General features: G+C 39.8%; 1 protein-coding gene and 1 non-coding gene across 4 annotated transcripts in view; both read right to left on the bottom strand.

Moving 5' to 3' along the window:
* Window positions 1-88: 88 nt before the first annotated feature.
* dennd2b (DENN domain containing 2B) overlaps window positions 89-23,628 on the bottom strand; it is a 61,750-nt gene continuing 38,210 nt past the window's right edge. For all 3 annotated transcript variants that reach the window (XM_088077365.1, XM_042485349.2, XM_088077374.1), the window contains 15 exons: window positions 23,090-23,302; window positions 22,607-22,703; window positions 22,388-22,432; window positions 21,306-21,490; window positions 20,078-20,187; window positions 18,882-18,951; window positions 16,998-17,075; window positions 15,757-15,897; window positions 15,217-15,365; window positions 7,459-7,636; window positions 5,969-6,010; window positions 5,295-5,406; window positions 2,970-3,209; window positions 2,603-2,689; window positions 89-608 (listed from right to left, as the gene is read on the bottom strand). In XM_088077365.1, the coding sequence (XP_087933491.1) occupies window positions 574-608; window positions 2,603-2,689; window positions 2,970-3,209; window positions 5,295-5,406; window positions 5,969-6,010; window positions 7,459-7,636; window positions 15,217-15,365; window positions 15,757-15,897; window positions 16,998-17,075; window positions 18,882-18,951; window positions 20,078-20,187; window positions 21,306-21,490; window positions 22,388-22,432; window positions 22,607-22,703; window positions 23,090-23,302 (1,782 nt within the window). In that variant the 3' untranslated portion in view covers window positions 89-573. The remainder of the gene's footprint in view (window positions 609-2,602; window positions 2,690-2,969; window positions 3,210-5,294; window positions 5,407-5,968; window positions 6,011-7,458; window positions 7,637-15,216; window positions 15,366-15,756; window positions 15,898-16,997; window positions 17,076-18,881; window positions 18,952-20,077; window positions 20,188-21,305; window positions 21,491-22,387; window positions 22,433-22,606; window positions 22,704-23,089; window positions 23,303-23,628) is intronic.
* trnae-uuc (transfer RNA glutamic acid (anticodon UUC)) lies at window positions 4,137-4,208 on the bottom strand. Its single transcript has one exon. It is a non-coding gene; the product is annotated as a tRNA-Glu (tRNA).

Here is a 23,628-nt window from a genome sequence, read left to right on the forward strand (position 1 = left end):
TGAAAGAAATATAATAATACATTTATGATGAGTTAAGATCTTAAACTGACCTTTAACCAAAATATAACAACACAGATAAACTCACACATTTAGCATTTTAACTACATTTTTTAATAAAAGACTGTAAAAGACTCTATGAAGAGTTACAATCATTTTCTTCATTGTCTTGATGCATGTACAGTTTTCGAATAGGTTTTACACTCCTTAAACAGAGGACAACACTATAGTGAAATAATGCAAAATGAAAACATATGAACTGTACATCTCTGCCCATGTCAGGTCACACACGCTCACACACTCTGATAACACTCTCCCCAAGCACACCTGGACATCAGTGGTTACTCTGCGGCTCACTCGCTGTGTACCGTCCTGCTATCGCTATCTCATAAGGTACTATAAACATACACTGAAGAGTATCGCAGCCAGCTTACAGTGAAATAATATGTACATGTTTACATACAAAACCTTGACAAAACATTTTTTATAAAAAGGTGAGAATTATCATGATGCACAGACTTGAGACGTCAGGTTTTCAGTATCTTGTGTGACTGAAAACAGGAAGATGATTTCCCCTCAGTTCTTTTTGTGGAGAAACTTCATTTTACTTCCTGAAAAAAGTCAAAACAAACCTATTAAATCATGTCAATGCACTACGTATGAGAGTGTAAAGTCAATGCAGGTTATTATACAATATATAGGAATTAAATCAAGCGAAGATAATGTCAGGTTCAGTGTGATTTAACGCCGATTCAGCCGACTGTACTGTGTGTAGAAATCTAAATATCCGCTAAAAAGTGTGGCTTTCTGATAAAATCTTTAAATATCTCCTCCAGACATTTTTAATGACAAATAATACTCCAGATTAATATACAAAATGTAGCATTACAGGTACACTAAGCAGTAGGGATGCACGATAATATCACGTTATCAGTGGATGTTGGCATAAAATATAAAATCTTGCATCCCTAATAAAAATCAACCCTAGATTCTCTCCTTCTGTTTGAAGCCTGCACGACACGCCACCACAGCCTGCGCCCACCACCAGTACGACACAAATCCACCAGTGCAACACTCATTTGAACCCTGCTTAAACGGGACATCGTAGTGAATAGATACGAAGCCAAACGTAGCAATAATTCAGTTCATTTAATTACTTTATTCATACTACATAAAGAGACGAGTCACCTTAAAAATAACAAGGTGTAACCCTTACCTTATCTCCAATCCTTACCTTAACCTCCTCTCTTTTAACCTGACACTTCAGAGCTAGCTAAATGCTAACTTCTGGGCCAAAAGGTGGGGGCTGATCATGCAGGTATGGTGGGTGAGTCAAGTAGCTGGTTGTTGTGTCACACAGTTGCTCCAGCCACAGCTGTACCCACTTGCTCTTGTTTGGTGTTTCACGTCACTATATTTGCGTTTTTCTGTGACGTGTCACTTGGATGCCTGCTGTTTGCAGTCTGGCACCTGATCCCTGCCTTTTTATAAAACCCAGAACTCACCTGAGCACTGTGGGGGTACACGCCCATGAACGTCCATAACACAGAAAATACAGGCTGAATCTCTGCAGAAAAATACCAGGGTGCCTGAAGGTATCAGATCTTTAAAGTTAAGGCTTTTTGAGAACTTTTCAAGATCATTTAAAACCAAATTTGATACAAATTTTATTCTTTTTGCTTATTCAAGCATTGCAGGTGAAGTAGGGTTAAAGGTAAGTAGATTATGTGGTCCTTTGAAAAGGTAGGCTTTATATAGGAATATGGTTATTAGAGTTATTTAGGTTCATCTATATGTTCAAAACAAGTAAAATGTAAAAACAAATGTAAAAAAGTAAAAACAACAGTATAAGGTTCAGTCTTTCAGTTTTAAGATTTGTAACATTAGAAAAGTAAACTTTCTCGCAGAGGAGCCTGACTCATTTTGGCAAAAAGAAAGTAAATGATGGAGACATGAAATTGTTGGTAGATAAAATATTTGTGGTAATTAAGACTCACAAATTCAGATTTAAGACTATTTTATGACTTTTAAGGCCTGATATTTCTAACATTGAATATAAGACATTTTAAGACTTTCTAGTGTGCCATAGGTGATAATTGAGAGTGAGTACTTCTGTATGAGTCTATATATTGTTTTCTTTTTTTGTTCAAGGAAAATCCTGTATAGTATATAATTAAACTGAAATTTCATGAGCATAGAGAAACTTCAGCAAACAAATGTGAAAACAGATTTCTAGTGTCAAAATCAGCACATACATCATTCTACACTGTGATGCTCAAAGATCCAAGTGAAGTAACAATGAGCAAAACACATTTTTGACCTTATTATAAACTATTATAAGTATTTCTGTGATGATCACAAATTGTTAGATACTGACGAAGAGTTAAACTCTCGACAGAGCAAACAGTTACAGCTACTGAAAGTTGGAAAAGTTGGTGTGTAGCTCCCTCTGGCAAGTCAACAGTATTACCAATGAGCTGTGTGTGATCTAATCTTGTAGTATGAGAGTTTTCAATAAAGTTGTGGAGGAAATATTTGAGCAGCCTGATTTTAAAGCTGCTTCTGTTATCTGAGTCTAGCCTTGTGTATCTGCTGCAGGACTCACCAAGGCCTTTCAGAAACTTGTTGACTCCACTCTGCTCCGTGTCTGGCAGCTCCTCCAGATACTGATCCACCCTCTGTTCAAAGAGACCTGTCAGCAGCACCACACAAGAGATTAATTGTTTTATTTAAAAAGTGAGAGAGAGCGAAAATATGAAACATCTTTGTATTCCAGGGAGGTACAACTGTGACTGCCAAGTAGCAGACAGATGTGGTGGGAAAACATGCTGATGGTAACTTTCGGCCACTAGAGATCAGTATAACTGCAGCGTTCTCTCCTTCACAGTTAGTAAAACAGTCAGTACAGAGGCGGAGATCCTTAGAGAAAAGTGTGCAGACATGGAAAACAACATAAAGGAAGAACATTTTACCTTTAGCTCGGCTCTTCCTCAGCTCCCGATCCTGAATGAACCCTGCAAACATCTGAGACTCCATAAAGACACCCAGGAAACGCCGGATGCTTTTAGACGCCACAGACTTGCGGAAGGCCTCTCTTTGGAAAATGCGGTCCCCACGATCATGCTGAGTGATAAAGAGGGAATAATGGCCAATGGTCTCCAGGAAGAAGCGGATGAAGGCCTCTGACACCAGGCTGTTCAAGGAGTTATACTCTGCCGATACAAAGGAAAAGGGATTAATCACAGTGTTTAGTTCAGTCACTCATAATAAAGTGATAAAATGGTTATGTCACACACAGTATAGAATAATGACAGTTTCCAAGAAAACAGATAGTTCTTAAAGTCTAAAGTAAAGATTAAAGTAGAATTCATGGTTTGGCTCGACCCTAGCAGCCACACGAGTAATAAAATGTGCCCACAGCTGTTGTTCACTGTGTAGAGATTCAGGGACGTATCCCATCATGCTCATGCGACCACAAAATAAGAAATAATAATATTGTGGTTCCCTTTTTATTACATCTATTTCTCTTACATTGGTGTTGTCAAAGTATGTCAGGAATATTGTGCTAGAACTGAGCTAATGGAAAATCTGAGTGAGCTTACGGAGGCACAGAGGCCTTCATGGCTGGAGAAAAGACTCATTATAAAGTCATTAAAGGACGATTTCAAAATAACTGGGTTTTTGTCTCATTTTCTGCATTCCCCGGCTGTTTTACATTATTGTTGCAGCTTGTTATTTTCTTGTAATGTTAGTTGTTTTGTACAGTAAACGTTAGGTGTTATGGCCAGCTCGTGGGCCGGGCCCACTACAGTCTAAATATTGCACGATCCTTAAAGAACAGACAGTTGTTGTGTGTTGTAGTATTACAAAATAAAGTCAAGCTTAAACATAAATGTAAGAATGTGGGAAGCAGAAAGTCTGTCTCATGTAGACTGATTAATGCAGCGATATGAATCACTGCTCATGTCTTTGAGCACGTAACAACACATTTTCAATTTTAATGTCTCTTCAATATCCATATTAGTGTCATTCGCTTAGTATCATTCGCTCTGTGAATCGGTTTGTTACTCTAGTTTTGTAAGTGCTTCACAAATAAGTCAATTATTATCCCTGGGGGTTATACCTGCATAAAACCTCATTTCCCATACCGGGAGTTGAACCCGGGCCGCCTGGGTGAAAACCAGGAATCCTAACCGCTAGACCATATGGGAGTTATGCATAAGGACCACACTGTAGCAAACAAACTAAAAAACAACCGCATCACTCTTAATTTGAAAGGCAAAATAACTTTAGAAACCTTGCATGTCTTACTTAAGGTTATTTATTTATTAAATTCTAATTTTAAGACATTTTTTATTTTAATTATTTATCTAATTTATTTATTTATTTGTGTATATTATTTGTTTTCATGCATTTTTTATTTGATTTTTTAAATTGATTTTTATTTTTTATTATTCCAGTGTATGTTTGTTTATTATCTATTGTCCATGTTTCTTAAAAATCATCTAAAAAAAATAGAAATAAAGAAAAAAGGGGGGAAAAAGACAAAAATTAGGAAATGACCTAAATTTAGTGCGTTTGACTGTTACTGTTTTTTTCTTCTTCTCATAATTGCACAACAAAATTGTGTACTTTGCCCCAAGACAGCTCAACGATCGTGCGGCTCACAGAATGCAGACTGTAAGTATAATGCCTGTCAGCAACCAATCTGACATATTCAAAATCCCTGGTGCAATGTGAAACCAATGTTGTATAGCCAGACCTATCTCCACACTTTGTTTTAATGCTTTGTGTGAAACAGCAACAACAACTTTAAAGCTAGCAACCTACACACTAAAATGTTTGAATATGTTTGTGACGTTTTCTGTTACAGGGATTTGTCTATGTTAATACCAGGGCTCACTCCTCTTAACACTATTTTGCAGGAGCACCATTGCTGCATCCTGGACTTAGCGCTGCCCAAGACGACTGTGATTGGTTTAAAGAAATACAAACAAAACAGAGCGTTTTTTTCCCTCAGTGCAGAATTATGATGGGTTCAGTCAGACCTTTCTCTAATGCTGGCACACAGCGAGATAAGTCTGGCCATGCGAGACAAGTACCTCTCATCAACAGAAACCCCATATTATTTCCCCTCTGAGGTGAGCCTTTGTGACTCACTGTCATGAGAAGTCTTTATCAGACATCACAGTTTCACAGAGACTCAGACTGAACAAGTTCTGCTACGCAAACTGTCGCTCTAATTAGCAGCGAAAACATCTGTTTTGGTAGGAAGTGATTATTTGTCACTGATTCACCTTCGTCTGACTCGCTGTCAGAGTCCTGATTGATGATGTCATTCCTCTGCTCCAGCGCTTGCTCAAGAGCTGCCTGAAGTTTCCGCGGCAACAGCGAGGCCTCGTCGTCCATCTATAAACAACCGAAAACACTGCAGTCACCAGTGATAAACAACCCTGTTTGGGGAATCAGTTTCAAAGGCTCAGAGTTACAACAGAGAACCGCATGTTTTACAGCCCTGTTTAAAGCCAGACCGAGTAACGTTTGAAAGTAGAAAAAAAACACAAAAGCTGAATTCATGAGCAACAAAATGCGAATTCACTCAGCTCAATACATTCAGGGGATTTGCTGCAGAGCTGCTTACTTGTTCTGGTTTGACCATTAACTTTTAATGGCTAATGTTTACTGGCTTTAGTTAAACACTAAATAGATATTGCTGCTTTGTAACATACATTATTGAGACAATCTGCTGACTTTTTTCTACAGTTAAACTACATTTTAGCATGTTACACAGTTCAGTGTAACACAAATACTTCACCCGGAGACCTTTTTTTCGCTTGGGGCTGTTTTACCATTATTCTTATGATTTTTTTGTTCTGCAATTTTTCCCTAAATAAATAGAGGAATAAAAATCACTGCCTTAAGTAAAAGTTACACAGTCTCACTTTAATGTCAGTTTTTTCCATTCACTAACCTGTCGGATGAATCTGTCAGTTCCCAGGTCGACCATTAAAGCCTGAGAAAAGGAGAAAAAGAGCAAATTATTCTAAAGAGCTAATTTGGTTTCTGTAAAACACAATCTGTAATATACATAATCATCACCTTATAAGAAGCTACAGCACAAAAAAAATCTGATATAACGTGTAGAAGTTTAGTAGTTTAGAAAAGTTTCAGCAGCAGTAAGAGTGACATAAACAGACAGCAGATGTTGGTGACAGGTTAATGCTAACTGTGACTGACTGACTTTTCACACAAATCTCTCAGTCTGAGAGGTATAGGAAGGTGTAGACAGTGCTGAGATAAAACAAAACGTTAACAATTTTGACAGTTAACTAGGTGTGACCCTAACATAAATGTGACTGCTTGAGGCAATGCAAAACTATAAAGAGAAGGAGGCTAGAAATCTTTGGCTGGTGTTGCCCTGATTTTGGCTCTGTACTGGCTGCAAACATGCTGTAAAGATTTTCAGGTAACTAGATATTATTATTACTATTGAAATCTGCACAAATTAATTATTCTATATAAAAAATGAATCAAATGACTATGTTATGTGAGAAGGGTCGACTGTATCTACTGAACTGTAAATGATCTAACACTGCATATCCCCTTAGCTTGAAAGAGCATTTCCATGAGTCAGCAACATTCACTCCATAAAGATGGACAGCTCCCCGAAAGTGAAGCCAAAACATCTCTGTCGCCCCCTGGTGGCTGGCTGCAGTATAGTCATACATCCTGCTCCCAACATGTTAAAAGATGGGACATGGGCCGAACTAAAAAATCAAAGTACACTTCAAATAAATTCTTCAAAAAGATGGTTTCTGTTATTTTAGGTAGCTCCTTTACTCCTGATCCATGCTCAAGTGTTGGTTTCCTCTGATACGTTTGGTTTTAATTAGGAGATCACTACTGCACAATCTCTGGCTCCAAATGACATCACTAGTGCATCAATATTCTGGCCTCATTTTTGTAATGTGGGAGTAAGTTGAGACGCGCTGCCTATCTTTATATAAAGTCTATGGTCAACAGCATGAGGTGATAATATGTCAGCGTTGCATTTACAGCTTGTTCCACTGCCCCGAAGTGGCAAAAATGACAGTGAAAGCACCTTTACGTTGTTCTGGTGTGAGGGGCACCCTCTAAAAATGTGACCACAGTTTCCTTCCTTGTGGTTGGAAGTCACCTGGCAGGTTCCCTGATATAATAAGACTAAAGGCAGAGGAGGTTAAACAGACGCAGCAACAGTCGGCCAACTTCTAATGGAATCACGCTGAATCTGTATTGTTGTAATTTATCAGCCAAGACACTAATATGAACTTTTCCAAGAAAGAGGCTTCAATCAGAGAAAGACAAGAAAAAAGAGATAGAGACAGAGCAATTAGGGACATCTGCAGAACGTAGGAAACACTGGTCTAAAATGTAAAACTCTGGAAAAGAAACTGACAAAGAAAAAGCAGAGACACTCACCTCTTCCACTGGCAACTCCTTGAGCTTCGGCAGAGAGCTGGACAGCAGCCCCACTAAGAAGGGAGTGGGACAGCAGACAATATCCAACATGGACCCTGGCAGCACGGGGATGAAGGTGTGCTGCCAGGAGAAGGGGTAGAGCAGCGCCACAACTGCATGCATGCAGCTGGACAGGGTACTGATGATGGGAGACAGAAAAAAAAGGCACACATCATCAATCATCTTCAACAACGCCCTGCAGCAGCCACACCAGAATAAACTGAACACGGTCAAAACAGGACAGATGTTTCACTAGATAATGAAAAACTTTTTTTTCCAGACTGAGAGGGGAACAGTGGTTTTATGATCACAATATTTTCCTAAAAATACAGCTTGCTGCAGTCATGAACTTTTGTAGTTGCAAAGAAAAAAACTCTTTCAAAATGTTCAAATCACTGAACTACAAGAGGAAAAAAATAGTGTATTTCCATTGCTAATCTCTCTTCTCAGGTTAAATGACTACTTGATCCTCTTTTCCTTGAAACAGTTACTTTTACATGAGGCGTAACAGCACAGTTTATGTGCTCTGGCTTTGACACTTTGTTCTTCCTCAAGCTAATCTGACGGATGTGGATCCAACAGGCTGTTCTTACACTTTCTCTAAAAGACTTTCAAAAACTTTTAGACAAATGGATGACTTAATCTGTTGCACGTCTCCCTCTTACAGTTCAACACCATCCACTGTTCTACAAACCAAAGTGAAGAAGAGTTAGCCCAATAAAATGCATTATTGTGGCTGCCTGGATCTGACATGCTGCTATAGTTAAGCTGGAGGCTTGTTGACGCAATACCAAAAAGCACCAATTTGGTTTAACTCTGACAGCTGTGGTATAAAACGGAGATCACAAATAGCAGCCCGTGTTTCTCACGATCCGCCGCTTGTTGACAGTGGCTGACCCCTCCTCCCCTCTGTCCTCTACATACTGTCCAGTCCATGTACACAAAGGGAGTGAAAATAAACTGTGGGTCCAATCGTGCACACAGACACACACAGAGGAGCACTAAATCAGTATGGATCAAGAACAAGACCAGGGATCAAACATGGTATGCAAACGCACCCCACTTGAGATATATACACTTTTAATGAGGAATGTTTTCCGCGGTCGCTGTCATCAACAGCAGACAGAACATCCGAGTAAACACAAGTTACTCCCTTTTACGTGACCTCATTCACGCCGAGTTTCAGCTTACAGAGAACATACAAAGAGCAGGGATCAGTACCCTATGTGCTGAGATAAATGACAAAACTCCCACAAAACTTTTCCACTCCATTCATTCAGGCTACATGTTTGCCACAGGCTGTTTCATCTTAACTTCCCATGAGTCAAATTGCCAAGATTAAAATGTGTTTTCTTGACAGGGTTAAATAGAATTACACCAGTGAAAACCCAAAGGCTACAATAACCACAGCATTCATTCTTTTTAGGCCTTTTCCAGAATCGCTCATACCATGAAGCACTTGCAGCTTTGCTTTGGCCGGTCTGATTTCCATTTGCCTGAGGAGGGCTCGATAATTCCTAACAGATCCCGTCTCCTGGGTCTGACGAGTTCCAACAGGGAGTGATGGGGCACAGATCTCAGAAAACCTTCGCCACAGGCTACACGTGGCCCTACACACCACTGATACCAAAAGGATCAATTACACTCATTCCCCAACCACACACTCTTGGGAGAAGATGAACTTGCAATGAAAACACTCTGCACTACCAGAGGTTGCCACTCAACTCTGGAAAGAAAGAGGGACATTCCCGTTAGACCAAAACTTCAGACCTCTAGACCACACATGGGTCGTAACAAAACAATCACAATACTCCGTGTTCAGGTACAGCACAGGTAAGAATAATATGTAGCAAAAAACCTTCTAAATAAAACAGACAGTTTCAGCAGAGAGGGATTTTTTGATAAACTGTCTTCTCTGTGATGCTTTATTACAAAATTATGTAATAGACTATGTTATGAAGTTGTTTTTAGCCATGCAAGAGGAGTGACTCACTCAAACGGACGAAAATGTTGGTCTGTCAATCCACCACTTTGGTCCGGACTGAACTATTTCAGCAAATATTGGACATATTGCCAGGAAATGGTGTTCAATATTTTTGGTTTGTGACCAAATGCATGCAGTGACATTTCTATCAGCCTCATCTGTATTGTCTGTGAAGTACTAATAGGGGTTTCCCAAACATTAATTTATTTGTGGCAGCCTGTCAAACATCTGCCACGACATATTAATTTTATATTTTTGCAAATTAACTGTTAATTAGGAGCACTATTGGCATATAGTCACCATTCAGTTATTTGTTGCACCACATTCTCAAAGTGCAGAGAGTACTCTGGGCACAGAGGGAGCAGTAGATTGCAAGAAACACTGAAAATGAAAGTCAACTGTTAATTGCGCTGAGTCGAAAGATTGCTTTTACTCGCTTCTCTGCAGCAAATCCTTTCATCCATTGATCTGATCAGCTATGACCAATTTGACAGATCAATTGTCCACCCAACAACTCCACAGACTGCTGCTGAGGAAAAAAGAAAACCCATGGCAAGTTCTGCCTGCACTGCATTAATGGAAGCAGTGTGCAAAACACTGCTAATATTAGCATGCAATGTTGTTTGATGTTGATATTTGGTTGAGTTTAGTATGCGAACTCGGATGACCAAAATGCAATATCAAGACAGCATCTGCTACCCAAAATGTAACGTCTTCAAACGTCTCACAAATGTCCCATGCCAATGTCATCCTGAAGTAGAACGTCATTTAGTTGTGAGATATTAGAAAAAAAAACAACATCTGCAAAACGTCATATTACCATCCACACAATGTGGAATTTTAATGTAAAATCACATATCGTCAACCCAATATACATTCTGAATAAAATTTAAAGTCCATCCGACTTAAAGTCCAACGTCTTTCTGACGACATTTTGACTTAAGCTGGCATGTTAAACCAACATCGTAACCGACAACATGTTAGCATGCTTGTTAGCAAATTGATCAAAGCATGCATTTTTCTCCTCTGAATATTGTTTCGTCTGGTCGGGCCCCACTATGTTTTGAGTATTCATCACATTGACGCATAGGGCAAAGAGATCATGATTCAAGTTATTACGAGCCAATCACAGCACAGTTGGGCAGAACTAGGCAAACCGCTGTGCCCATGTAAAGCCTAAAAGAGCTGCTGACATGGATTATAATCTCTTGTTATTTTGGTACCCTCATATACATACAATAAGACAGCAAATTTAATCCCCTGTCAGCCTTGTATGGCAGTTTTCTTTTCAGGCTGCAATAACCTCTGAAAAAGCAAAGCTGATTTCAGCGGATTCTTAAGCAACAACATATGTGTGGATTGGTTGGAAAATAAGACTCTAACATACCAAGATGAGACAAAGTTTGTGAGAGTGAACCCTTTAAATGTTAAACTTCAAAATTTTACTTGTTAAATGACACTACACAAGCATGACCTACGATTCAAAGATTAATTTGATTAATTTCAATTTGATTACACACTTAAAAGTCACATAAATTTATGACTCAACTCTCAGGGAAAGAGAGGAGAACCAGCTCCTCAGAGGTGAAGTTTGTGCAGAGCTCTTGTGTGTTGGGGTTTGGGAGCTAATCCTGACATATTAGCTCTTGTAGCTCTGCCAGGCCTGCTTTAGTGTGTGTGAGGCTGGACTGGCACATACTCCAGGAAACATGGGATCCAGAGGCTTAGTCTGCGAAGCCCAGAGGAGGAGGGAAAATTTCAGTGTCCGAGAGAAAGAGGGAGGGAGACAAAAGCCTGTATCACCACATGCTTCACGGCTCTACTAAACCACTGCACTGTGTCAAGCAGTCCTGGCATGGCTAAGACTGATTCCACAGAGAGAGGACAAAGAGGACTAGACTGAACCACAGCTGTCAGACACCAGCTGTGCTGCAAAGCTCCACAAAAAACATTCTTCAATATTAAAGCTCTTCCCAAACTCAAAATAACACCTAGAAATCATATAAAGAGGCAGCAGAGCACATATAGACCTATAGGATTCCTGTGACAAGCTGCACAGGGTGTATTTTTATCCGCTAGCAGAATGTTCTCTGCTCCCTTAGTCCCCAAATGGTTTTCCCTTACTTCCTGTCTTTAAGGATCTCCAGCCACCGGCTCACTATCTCAGCTCTGCGGCTCCACAGAAGGCTACAGCAGAAGCCATTTTACAATGAGAAATGGCTTCCCAATGGGAAACTCTATACATGTTCTCATTTAAACCACAGTAATGTCTGAGCTTGATCAGCGCTGTCTAGAGAGCAGATGAATGTGTGCAGGTGTTTGTGAATATGAGTGTCTGCATGTGTATGTGAGCGTCTACGCGTGGGTGCAAACATTCACGAGAACGACACTGATGTAAAAATCAGCTGGTCAGGCTCTGGTAATGGCCAAGTGTTTCTTGACTCTTTGAAAAACAGAAATATTTCACGTGTTTGCAGTGTGTGGATTTCACTCTACCTCTAAGTTAAATACCACATGGGAAACCAGTTAAGTTGTTAAAAGCGGTTTTGGCTTCGTGCCAGCTCCACAGAGCGTGTTACAGAAAGTGTTTGAGAAAAACGGAGAACTAAATGAAATGAGTGTTGCCATACTCACTGATTAGAAAAATGCCAGCAGCAGTGGCAATATTTGTACCTGTCTGAGGAAAAATGTGTCAGTGCTCTACAGACCTCCAACTCACTTTCAGACTGCTGGATTAGTGCAAAACTAAAAACAGACGGCACAAACTCAACCAACATAGAACACTTCAAATCGTATCATTTATCATGCAGTATAAATACCAGTTTTGAAACTGCTTCAGACATAGATGCGGACTCACTATTAAAGGAGCTGTATGCAACATTTAAAGCATGTCTATCCTTGCATTCATGTGGTGTGGGAATAATCAGTCAAGTTACATCCCCACTGCCAAAATTCACATGAAGGACCTCTCAGGTCGGAACAACAACTTAGTAACTGTGAAAATGTTGGTACACGAGATGCATTGTTGAAAAGTAAATTTTTATTGATGTTAAGAAACTTTTTATAATTCACTTATTGCATATCATTTTTTAACCGCTTCAAACTGTTTCGTTATACTTGGATAACTGCATGAATCTTCACAGGAATGTTAAACGCTCTGAGCGATAAAAATACAACACATCTTTTTTGTAGCGTCGACGTTCCGCGTCGACGCTTCCACATTATAAATTAAAAGCTCATAAACACAAAAAAGTTGGAAGAACAACTTCCCAACTCCGTAAATGGAACCATCCAAGGGGCATGGGAATGCAACATATGTCTAGAGTCTGGGACGGGATTGTCTGCACACGGTTCTCAACATGGAGCAGGCAATGTATCTTTACATATCGAATAGTGTCTGCTGCTCTGAATATCGCATAATACACTAACTTTAACATGATAAAGGGGAAACCAGAGAAGCAGCCTCCTTTACCTCCATTTTTACTCTCCCCTCTCTTTCTTTGTCTTAACCATAAGACTAATCACCTTTCATTATATTTCTTGCTGGACTCTTAACTATGTGAAACCTCCTGTAACAGGAAACCTCTGACATCAAATAATATTTCATACTTTCTGTTACAATACATACAATATGCAGTGACACTTACTGTAGAAGTATTTAACTGTCATGCCAGCAGGAGATAAATCAAGACATGCACATATAATTTGGTAACTGTCTTCAACTTTTGCCTGAGGACTGACAGAGACTGTTTACATAAGTCTGCAGCACTGACAAACCCATTCAGCATTTTCAGGTCAATCGAGTTAAGCAATTACAGTGAGAGTGACATAGCTGATGATAAATTTATCTTATTAGGCATCCAGCTTGTTGTTACAGGCATTGGATGGTGAGCAATCACTTAAAAAGAAATTGTCTGTGCAGACTTTCATGCAAAGGCAACAATCTCTTTGGAAAAAACAACAGACAGTTTCAGTATAATATTACAAAAGTTAAATGAATGTAACACGCCAAAGAAACGAGCGATAGAGGACCTCACAGAAAACTGTTGCCTAACATGGCTATTCCTCTAACTTCCTGCTTGTATTGAATATACATTACAAGGCAAGAAACATACATCATGTTCTACTGGCAAAGTATTTTGGGAATGGATTATGTGCCAGAGCCCCAGAGGGAACAGCCCTTTTATCATAGAAGTCATTAATGCAGCAGTGAGGCCCTGTCACTATTTTCAAAAGAAACCAAAATACATGAGCTCTGCATGTATGCATGCACGCTAACGCATTTAAATCCACAAATACATACACACACACACACACACACATACGGTTTTAGCATAATACACACTAAGCATGACTGCATATAAATGACACATCATTTTAAAACTCATATTTGTAATTTACTTTCTTGTAGTTATTTCAGCTTTCCGCAACTTAATTTGTAGTTTTACTTCATGCGTCCTTCCATTGCTGCAAACATTTTAATGTGTAAATTAATAGTATACCCTCAGGGTAAGATGGCGCGTGAGATGGACAGGTGGATTGGCATCGCATCAGCAGTGATGCAGACGTTGCAACCGACCATAAAGAGAGGGCTCAGCGACATACCGTATGACTGAACAATGTTTTTTAATAGTTATTTCACCCCTCTAGAAGAATGTTTTTCTCTTAAGGCCGCTTCAGATAATGCATCGCATCATAAATGATTGCTGTGCAAGTTATCACAGAATCACAAAATTGCCTGTAAAGTCAAACCGTCACTGTCTTGAGTAATAGATCATGATAATATTGTATGGTGAGCCACCTTATGACTCCCACCCAATGACTCCTTGATGTTATCACTCCCTGTAATAAGCAACTAAGACTGATTTTCTCCAGGGACACAGAAAGTGCCGTAGCTCATATGTAGGGAGTGAATGTGGCATCATAAGTCAAACGGTGACTTTCGAGCCACAGATCACAGAGGGCAGAGTCGTGCACACAGGAAGTGCATTCCTTCTCCTCACAGTCACTGCCCCCACTGATGTTTGTTTAAACTGGGCTTTGATACATGGAGAGATTGCTTCTCCACTCAAATCTCCTCCCACTCCACCCTCGCCTCCAAAGCTCCAAAAGTACCCCTCTCTTTTCTGTAACAGGAGGACAGACTGGGACACTGACTCCCCGGAGATTCTTCGCATCTTATCAGCCCCACCCTCTTCTCCTCTGGCAATGACTCATCGCTGTGACCCACTTTACTTCAGCTATCCACACTGGCAACTAACTGACTGACCTGTTGCCTGACTGTCTGATACTTATCAATACATCATAATCAAACAGTTCAACACAGTGTGCATCTGTGAAGCCCCCAGTTGACAAAAACAATGCAATAATGCTTCCATTATTATGTGTGTAGAAAAGTTGTTGCAGTTCTCTCATCATCAGCCAGGATTAGTCCAAACAAACTGGCAGTCTGTCAAAAGTTTTTGCAACCAATATTTCTCAAGCTTGAAAACTACAAAAGTGTGCCAGGACACATCCCGAAGTCCAGAGACGTCATTATTTTTGTCAGAAACTATGTACAAAGGCTCAAACAGACCAAATGTCTCACATTGCAAGAGGAAAAGGAAACCCAAATATGACAAAAATCAAATGGGTGACAGGGCACGGGAGTAAAAGACTCTGCTGTCTTTCATTAAATGATGTTTTGGAAATGGTTGTCACACTGCAGAGGGACAAAGACAAACTTGGAGCCTCACCTGAGTTTATCAGCCACAAAGATGACTCGACGCTCCAGCAGCAGCGAAGCAAAGACTCGTATCACCTGACGTACACTGAGGCAACTGAACAGACTGTCAAAGTCCACGTGCTCCAGTCTGGAGTCAGTGGGCCGCCTCAGCTCGATGACCTGAATGACAGAAAAAAATGTAAAATTTAAGTTATCGCAGTGTGTGGATCTAATTTAAGAAGTATTTATCTGCTGCAAAGATATCCTTTTCATAAAACTGGGCTGTCCACACAGTAGAAAGATGCAAATTCTTTTGACACAGGTGCTACATGACCCGAGAGAACAGTGGAAAAGGGCATAGAAAAAACTGCGAAAAGCCGAGTGAAATGGAAGTCATTTGTCAATGGCCTTTGCTCTTTGGAGGGGCAAAGTGCTTAAGTCAAGTAAATCAAGTCATCTACACCTACTACCCACGTTGTTATGAAACAAAGCTGGTTTTAAAATCGACAAAGTATTAAAATGATTTGAACTTATGAACATAATTAAAGTAGTATAAAGTAGCAGCTCTGACCTCATTTCCTGCACCGGGCAGAAAGGTCTTCACTTTAATAATCTTCCCTGGTGCAGGGAAGGGCGACTCCATCAGACTCCTCATGAAGGGGTAGACCAGGGCTGCCGAGACACCTCGCCGCCGCTCCACCTCATCCAGGATCTGAACATGGGAGCACAGTTTCCTTAACAATACGCAAAGTATCTGGAAATCTTTTAATATTAAAGGAGCCAAGGTTTTTATTCATGTTGAATGAATAGCCTAGAAAGTGCACCGTCATCAAGGTTATTGACCATGGCAACAGTTTATGGAAACATATTGTTATGTGTTTGAGTTCTAGCAATTGTCTGGAACTTCGTATTCATTTTCTGTTTTGAAAAATAGCAAATTAATTTCTTTCCATGACTGTGTGATTGGAAATTTCCACCCAGTGTGCCTGTCTGCCTGTTTTGGTCCAAGCTGCCTGCTGGAAAGTTGATTGGAGGATCGCTTGTTTTCAAGGTCATATGATATCACCTTTCTTTACCTCCCATTCTGCCTGTCTGTCGGTCTGTTGTCTCTCACACACAACCCCCCCTTTAAAATCAAACACTGGCCTTCTTTCCTATTTACCATAATTGTCTCAGGTTTGCTGCTGTACAGGTCTCGAAATTGAGACATTTAAGGGACTCTCTTTCACTCTTTTATCTCATGAAGGTCATACTCTCTGGCTGGTAAACACTTTGTTCACAAATTAAATACTAAAATTAATTAACATGGTGATGATTATTCTACTTTGACTCAACAACTGAATACAGATTTCAGATTTTTCAAACCTTTGTACAGCCTTTAAAAACATCTCTTTTTTTTATTATTAAACTATGAATACTGTATATTTGCACTTAGCTCTGAAACACACCATGATTATTTATTTTTCATGTCATAAAGCAGCCACTTCGTTTCAGCAGCCTGGACTGACTCACTTTGGATTAATAAGTAATCAGATAAGGCTGGAAAAGTCAAACAGAGTGACAGCTCTGCTCTTTGTTAGCACCACTGACACAAAAGTGAAGGAAACAGTTACTCTGGGAAATCAGGAAGTAAAAATCAGAAGACTGAGGAAAAAAAGGTTTACCAGTGAACAATGACGTTCAGCTGAAGGTCTGCTGAACGTCATTTACTTCAGCTGGTTAACCACACACTGTTAGTGTACGCTAGCTGACTGTCTACAGTACGTGTGTGTGTGTGTGCGCGTGCGCGTGCACGAGAAAGGCTGAACTCACCGTGGAGAATAGGTCAAAACAGCCCAGTCTGCTGATGACACAGTACACCTCTGGAAGGCGAGGTCCTTTCCCAGTTGGCTGTAAGAGGAGGTATTCGAGACTTATTGGTCAGTGGTGTAACTGGTATGATAAAGAGACACATTCAAAGAGTGTAATATCTACTGCATTGCCATAAAGTTGTGGCACATTTTATAAAAGAAAAATCAAAGTCTCTTTAAGGTAAGTTTTCATTACAGATTTTTCAATATAATTTTTTTTTTTATTCAAGCTAACACTTCTGATACTTAAACTTGCATATTAGCCATTACCATGTCCCGATACCGCCGTGTAAAAAAAAAAAAAAAGATCAGGTGTATACTGTCAACCCTGTGTGGTTAGAAAATGATCGCCGTCATCGCTGTATCGTATGGCAAAAATTAAATATGAACAATTACATACAGATGGCATTTTGCTAACACTATTCACCAGAAATAGATTATTCTAGCTGCTCTAAATCAGTAGTTGCTGCAAAGCTGAACTTGCTGTGTAGGTTACTCTTTTAGAGTAGCAAAAAAGAATTGATTTCAGGGAAAACTGCTGTTTAACCAAGACAAAAACTCAAAGAGTCAGACCATGATAAAACAAGCATGACCTGTAGACCGTGATAATATCATTTGCAGATAAGTTGTTTAAATACTGTAGCTTTTTTTAGTCTTTGAATCTTGTCTGTGATCTGAGGTGAAAGTCTTTTATGTGGATACCAACTTCCTAAACACAGGTGGTTTATCTGCTCCTGCTGATTGTATCTACCTTCCTCTGTACACTCATAGACCATAATGTGCTTTGAGACACAGACGCTCAAACACACAGACACAAATGAGCACAAGCACTCAAGAACCGCCAATCCACTTGTCCATATTAGGTATACAATTTTCTCCTCTTGTTTCTCCTCCGCTTTTCCAAATGGATGATTAAATCAACTATGTGGAGCTTGAGTCAAGTCCTCAGGAATGCTCAGTTACTGCCAACGGCTGGTCAGGGAGGAAACAAAGTTACTGGAGGAGAGCAGCTCACCTCTTCCTCTACCTTCATTAAAATCTGCTTCTATCAAGATGAACTTCAGATCAACAGAGCAGGTCGAGGTTGAAAACATCTTTTTGTCTAGTCAAAGAATTCACAAAACATCTGGCTGTCGTCCAGCACATACACAAACACACAAAGACCCTCCAAGTAAACCTCTGAGAACGTGCACACTGAGGTACTGTAAACATAGTCAGAAATACCAAACGGCAAACAAAATCACCACCACATTCACAGAATCCCACACAGTCATGCGCTCTGCCCGCAAGTTAAATGGGAAGCTCATCAAAAAAACTTCAAAGGGCTCTCCGGCCTCATTATGAGGAGGAAATGCTCCACAATGACAAAGTTAGGATTTTTCATGGTTTCTCTTTGTTTCGCCTCTCCTGGGAAACTCTCATTAAAGTCAATGAGTCAATCCTAACTGGGCTTTTACCATAAATTATTACATTTGTATGCACTGTGTGTTTGCAGCATTAACACTATTCAAATAATATGTGGCTGCTTTTTTTCTTTCTATTATTTTTAAGGTAAATATGTGATTAAACAAAAAAATGTCTAACAACAGATATAAGTATTTAATAGTAAACCATTTTCATGCAAACCTTTTTTTTTTTAAACCAAATCAATCATGAGTACAGTTTTTCTTTCTTTTGTCTTTGTGTTCTGTTTCCTGTTGTCACAGTGGGCCATCATGTAACACATCAACATCCCCCAGAGGAAAACCGTATCGCATGCTCACATGAAAAAAGGCCTGTCACAACAAACAGGGCTCAGCAGGGTGTGAACAGGGAGTAGAGGATGAGGGGTTGAACGGTGGCTTACCAGCAGGCGCCTGCAGTATCCAAACCTCCTGCTGCCGTCCTCTCCAGTCAACATGAAGGAGAAGGTTTCACTGGGGCAAAAAAAACAATGTATAAACATGATATTGACATAAAGACACATACAGTACATGTGCAGACATTTACACGAAAGACAATACCGAGTTGCTTCATTTCATGAGTTATTTAATTAATTCCAGGGGCTAAAGGTTAAAATATCTCAGCTCTGCTGCTTTTATTTTTATTATTCCTTTTTTTTCAATTATTGATTTTGGGAAAACGGTTTAGATTACAAGACATACATCAGAACAGAAGCAGTTTTATTCCTCCTTCAGTTCAATGTTTTATTTTTTTATTTTTTAACTTAAGAACTTTTGGAAGAGAAAGTGTGCACATGAGTGCAAATGAACACGCCAGAGGACAACTTGAAGAAAAAATAGAATAGAAATCTATGAGGTTTGCAACAATAAAACAACATTATAGAGTCATTCTTTTGATACCTCCACAAAATCTGACCCAGGGATCCTACAGCTTAAGGAAAGTTACATTTAAGCCTGTTTGAATGCCACTTGGAAAGACCGATTTTTATCAATAACCCCCCAAAAAACATGAACTGACATCAATTACTTAGGATAATTTGGCCCAAATGGTTGATGTAAAACACATTTGACCTCTTTTTAGAATGGAAGAAATATAAAACAGTGAGCATAAAGTATGATGCTGTCATCAAAGTATCTATTTGATTTACCTCAAAAAGAAGTTCATTTGTCATTTGATTGGATGTGGTAAATGTATGTGTTGTTGTTTTTCTCACCTGACTTGGTTAACATTATTGTGAGAGGCATTCAGTAAATTATTAAAAAATAAAAAAGTTGTTAACAATTATTGTTAGATTTAACAATGCAACATCAGGAAAATGTGTCATAATATCCTACTTCCCATATCTTATCGTTTTGAAGACTATAGATAGATAGATAAAAAAGATTAAAAAAAATACCAAACATATTCATCAGGTTGCCTTGCCTGAAAATCAACATGTCCTATGAATAATGTGGAAAAGTGCTAAGATGGATCAGTATTGCTATTCTTTTTTTTAAATGAGCCTCACAAGCCCCCAACTTCATGGAAGTTCAACATCGCTTGAGAGTACCACCTAAGTAGACGAGATATAATGAATTTGACACAGATTTTCTTCCATACCTGGCGTACTCAGACACAGGACTCCAGTCTTTTGCATCTGGGAAACAGAACTGAGGAATGGCTTTGAGTCTCTGCTCCGCCTCCCTCATCTGCTTGGTGGGCCTCTCTAGCTGTGAGAGAAGAGGAGTTTCAGTCAGCTCATTCTCCTTCAGATAACTGAGTTCTCCTGTTTTTAAAGATCCCCATTGATGTCAGCGTGACCAAGAAATGACCAGTCTCCCAAACAAGGTCAAACCTTTGCCCTCTATAGTCCTCATTAACTCAGCTGAGTGAGAGTTTCCCCTGGCTGGCAGAGATGTACATCTCCCATGGGACGCTTCTGCTGAACCAAATCTTAAATAACTTTAAAATATATCTTGGAAAGACTAAAAACACTTCCCTGCCACAGATCTTGGTTATTTTAAACTGTAAACAGGCTCCCAGACTCCCCAGGCTCTGTGTTATTGTAAATCTTGTATAGCTTTAAACTGTACAAAACCTGCCCAATCAAGTGTGAACAGCTCACATAAATATAGATTTTTACTTCAATTTTAATTTTAAAAAAAGGCATGTATAACTATAAGATGTCATTCAGCATCGTCGTCATTTCCAGCGCACACACTTCTGCAGTAATCTATGACTAAAAGCTCAGAGCGGGAAAGCCTACAGCACATAATCACTTCTGAGATGATACCAGCCTGCTTTATCCACGGCATTAACATTTACATCTTCCAGACTGTCTAAATATGACTTAACTGGATTACATTTGCTAGCAAAAATCAACAGTTCATCCCCACAATCATCTAAAATTCCCTGGATGATATTAACTGTCATTAACTATGTCAAGTTGTAAATGCTGATGTTGGTCCTGCAGACACATCAAGAATTAGATCATATGTGTAAGCTCTGCTGCCCACACATACATTCATTTCTTCTTATCAGTATTATTATTACCAAAATAATTATATTGGCCATTTAACAACCAATTGATTATATTTTCCTAGACCTTGCTATTCTCAGCAGTCACCTGAACAAACTAACACACCACAGTGAGTACTTTTAAAATTCAGCCCCTGCTGTAAACAGCATTAAACAATGATAAGAAATGTGGCTCTTACCCATCATAACATTTGGAAAACGGTCAGTAGTGACGTATCTGTAATTCTGATTTGTAATCCTGAGCAAAACCACTTGAGATCCTTTGATGCATTTAACTGGATGTATTTAGATATGGCTGTCATGCTTTTACCTTGGGGAACTGGTAGGTGACCTCTGGGGAATAGGAGTTTTTGCTGGGTTTCTTTTTCAGAGAAACAACCACAAAATACTCAAAGAGTTCTCTCTCCTGCCACTCAATGAGCTGCAGCTCCAGCGTGCGGTAGCTGGGGGCCCGTCGCAGGATGGACTGCAGTTTCAATAACCTCTGGGTGTGAGCTGAGGAGGGAAATGAACATTAAAGGAACAGTTCACCCCAAAATCAAATAAACATTTTCCCTCTTTCCTGTAGAGCTATTTATTAATGTAGATTGTTTTGGTGTGAGTTGCAGAGTGTTGGAGATATCAGCTGTAAAACTCAACAGCGATGTCTCTTTCACAAAATCCTTACCCTGTTACTCAACATAATCTGCAGACTTAATTATGTGCAGTTTCATGTAGGAACTATTTTCTTTCTACTCTTTACACTTCCTTTCTTCCAATGTATCATTGCGTAGGACGAAGCTTGTATCTACTGCAAGCTCACAACTGAGCTGGCTAGTGTTACAGCTCATCTGAGGATGACGCCATCAATGTTTACATCTCGCGCTGTCACAAGCACAAGCCTCTCATCCATGAGTAGATGCATACTTCCTTCTGAGCAGTGATACAGTTGGCGGATGTACTTCAACAGAGTGAAAGTAGTTCCTACATGAAACTGCCAAGGTCTATGGATTATTTTGATTAACCAGGTATGATTTTTTCAAATGTATTTTGTTTGGCCCTTTGAGCACCACATGGTGAGTGCCATCTTGTTCCTTTAGAGAAAAGGCAGACATCTCTACAGTCGATATCTCAAACATTTGGCAACTCACACCAAACCAGAAACGCAACATCACTGAATCTTGTTCGTATTCCTGTCACTGAATCTAGACAGGTGATAAATGTATGTTTTACTGATAATCTGTGCACATGGCAAAGTTTGTGTTAAAACTCTGCCATCTGTCAAGTCACACAGTGTCATAAAAACTGGGAAACTGTTGCACAAATACGGAGGAAACAGCTCCAAGAAAACGTTCCCAGTTGACAGAATTGTAGCACCTAACCACTCCAAGTATGACCAATGTGGTTACTCACCTTTGAACCTGTCATCAGAGTCACTCTCACTCTCACTGTTGTCATCTGGAGGCAGACATGAGACAGACAAGAAGGTTTTCTATGGGTCAGAGGGCAATTTCACAAACATGTGTTTATGTCACAAGAAGGACACAGCAAGAACTCTGTGTGGGTGGCTGAGAGGCAAATATTTACTCACTTATCTGGTCAGTGGATAAAGGGAATAAAGAGAGCTCTTACCCCTCAGAGATGCAGTCTCAACATTGGACATGGACAGCTTCTTCAGCCTCTTCTTCCCACGTTTAGTGCAGTAAATGGAGTTGATCCTCTGGACCAGCTGTAAACAGATAAAAGAAGAAGTTCTCAGTTGGGGGATCTGAAGTTTTGTTTCTTTTGATCCTAAGTATAGAAGAAGTAGGGGGTGTTTCTGGCCAAAAGTAATACTGTACTGTGCTTTAAGGGTTACTGAAAAGCTTCAATGTCAGTTCTTGAGAAAAAGTACCACAAGAGAAACCCAAGTGGTAACAACTCTTATCAAGGCACTGTGTTTTAAAAACGTCTTTTCCAAACTGAGGAATTAGAAGTGATCCGGAGCTGCTCTGACTCTGACATGGTCTCTACAGAAACCTGAGCTGGTCTGTGAAGCACGAAAGGAAAGACAGCACAGTCGGAGCTCTACAAGGACTTAGTGTAGGTGTTTGTGTAGGATCTAGCTGTGTGTACCTTGGGGATCCTCCAGTGCCTGTGTGAGGCCAGGGTTTCACTGGTGCTACTGAGGCTATCATCCAGCAGGCCGCAAGATGATGTTGATACACCCCGCTGGAGCAGCAGCATTTCATCGTGGCTGTAGCGTTTGGACAACTGTGACATCCGGTGGCTCTTCCTGTCACTTGGACCAGGGAGGCGAAGGGACTGGCTACTAGGTTTGGAAGGCAACTAGTCAAAGAGGAAACATTACAGAGGGGTTGGTATATTTCATTCCTTCATAAGGTTTCTATAAATAATAGTTGGGGTAGTATAAATAGTTAACCCGGTACAATAATTCAAGATATTTTCCTGTGGAAACAGACAAAAAACAACACAAGACACACTGCATTTTGTTTTACACAGTTACTATCGCCAGTAGCAAAAATGGCAGATGGTGGTTCAACTGAAGTAACTGCAATGAACTTACATTGATACTCTATGGTACCTGGGGATAGCTCCTGATAGCTACTAGGGAAAACAAAAGCGCTAGCTTCTTCCTGTTTAATAGTGCAATA

The sequence above is a fragment of the Plectropomus leopardus genome, chromosome 1, assembly GCF_026936395.1.
Source record: "Plectropomus leopardus strain MGB_pleo_1.0 chromosome 1, ASM2693639v1, whole genome shotgun sequence".
Classification (NCBI taxonomy): domain Eukaryota; kingdom Metazoa; phylum Chordata; class Actinopteri; order Perciformes; family Serranidae; genus Plectropomus; species Plectropomus leopardus.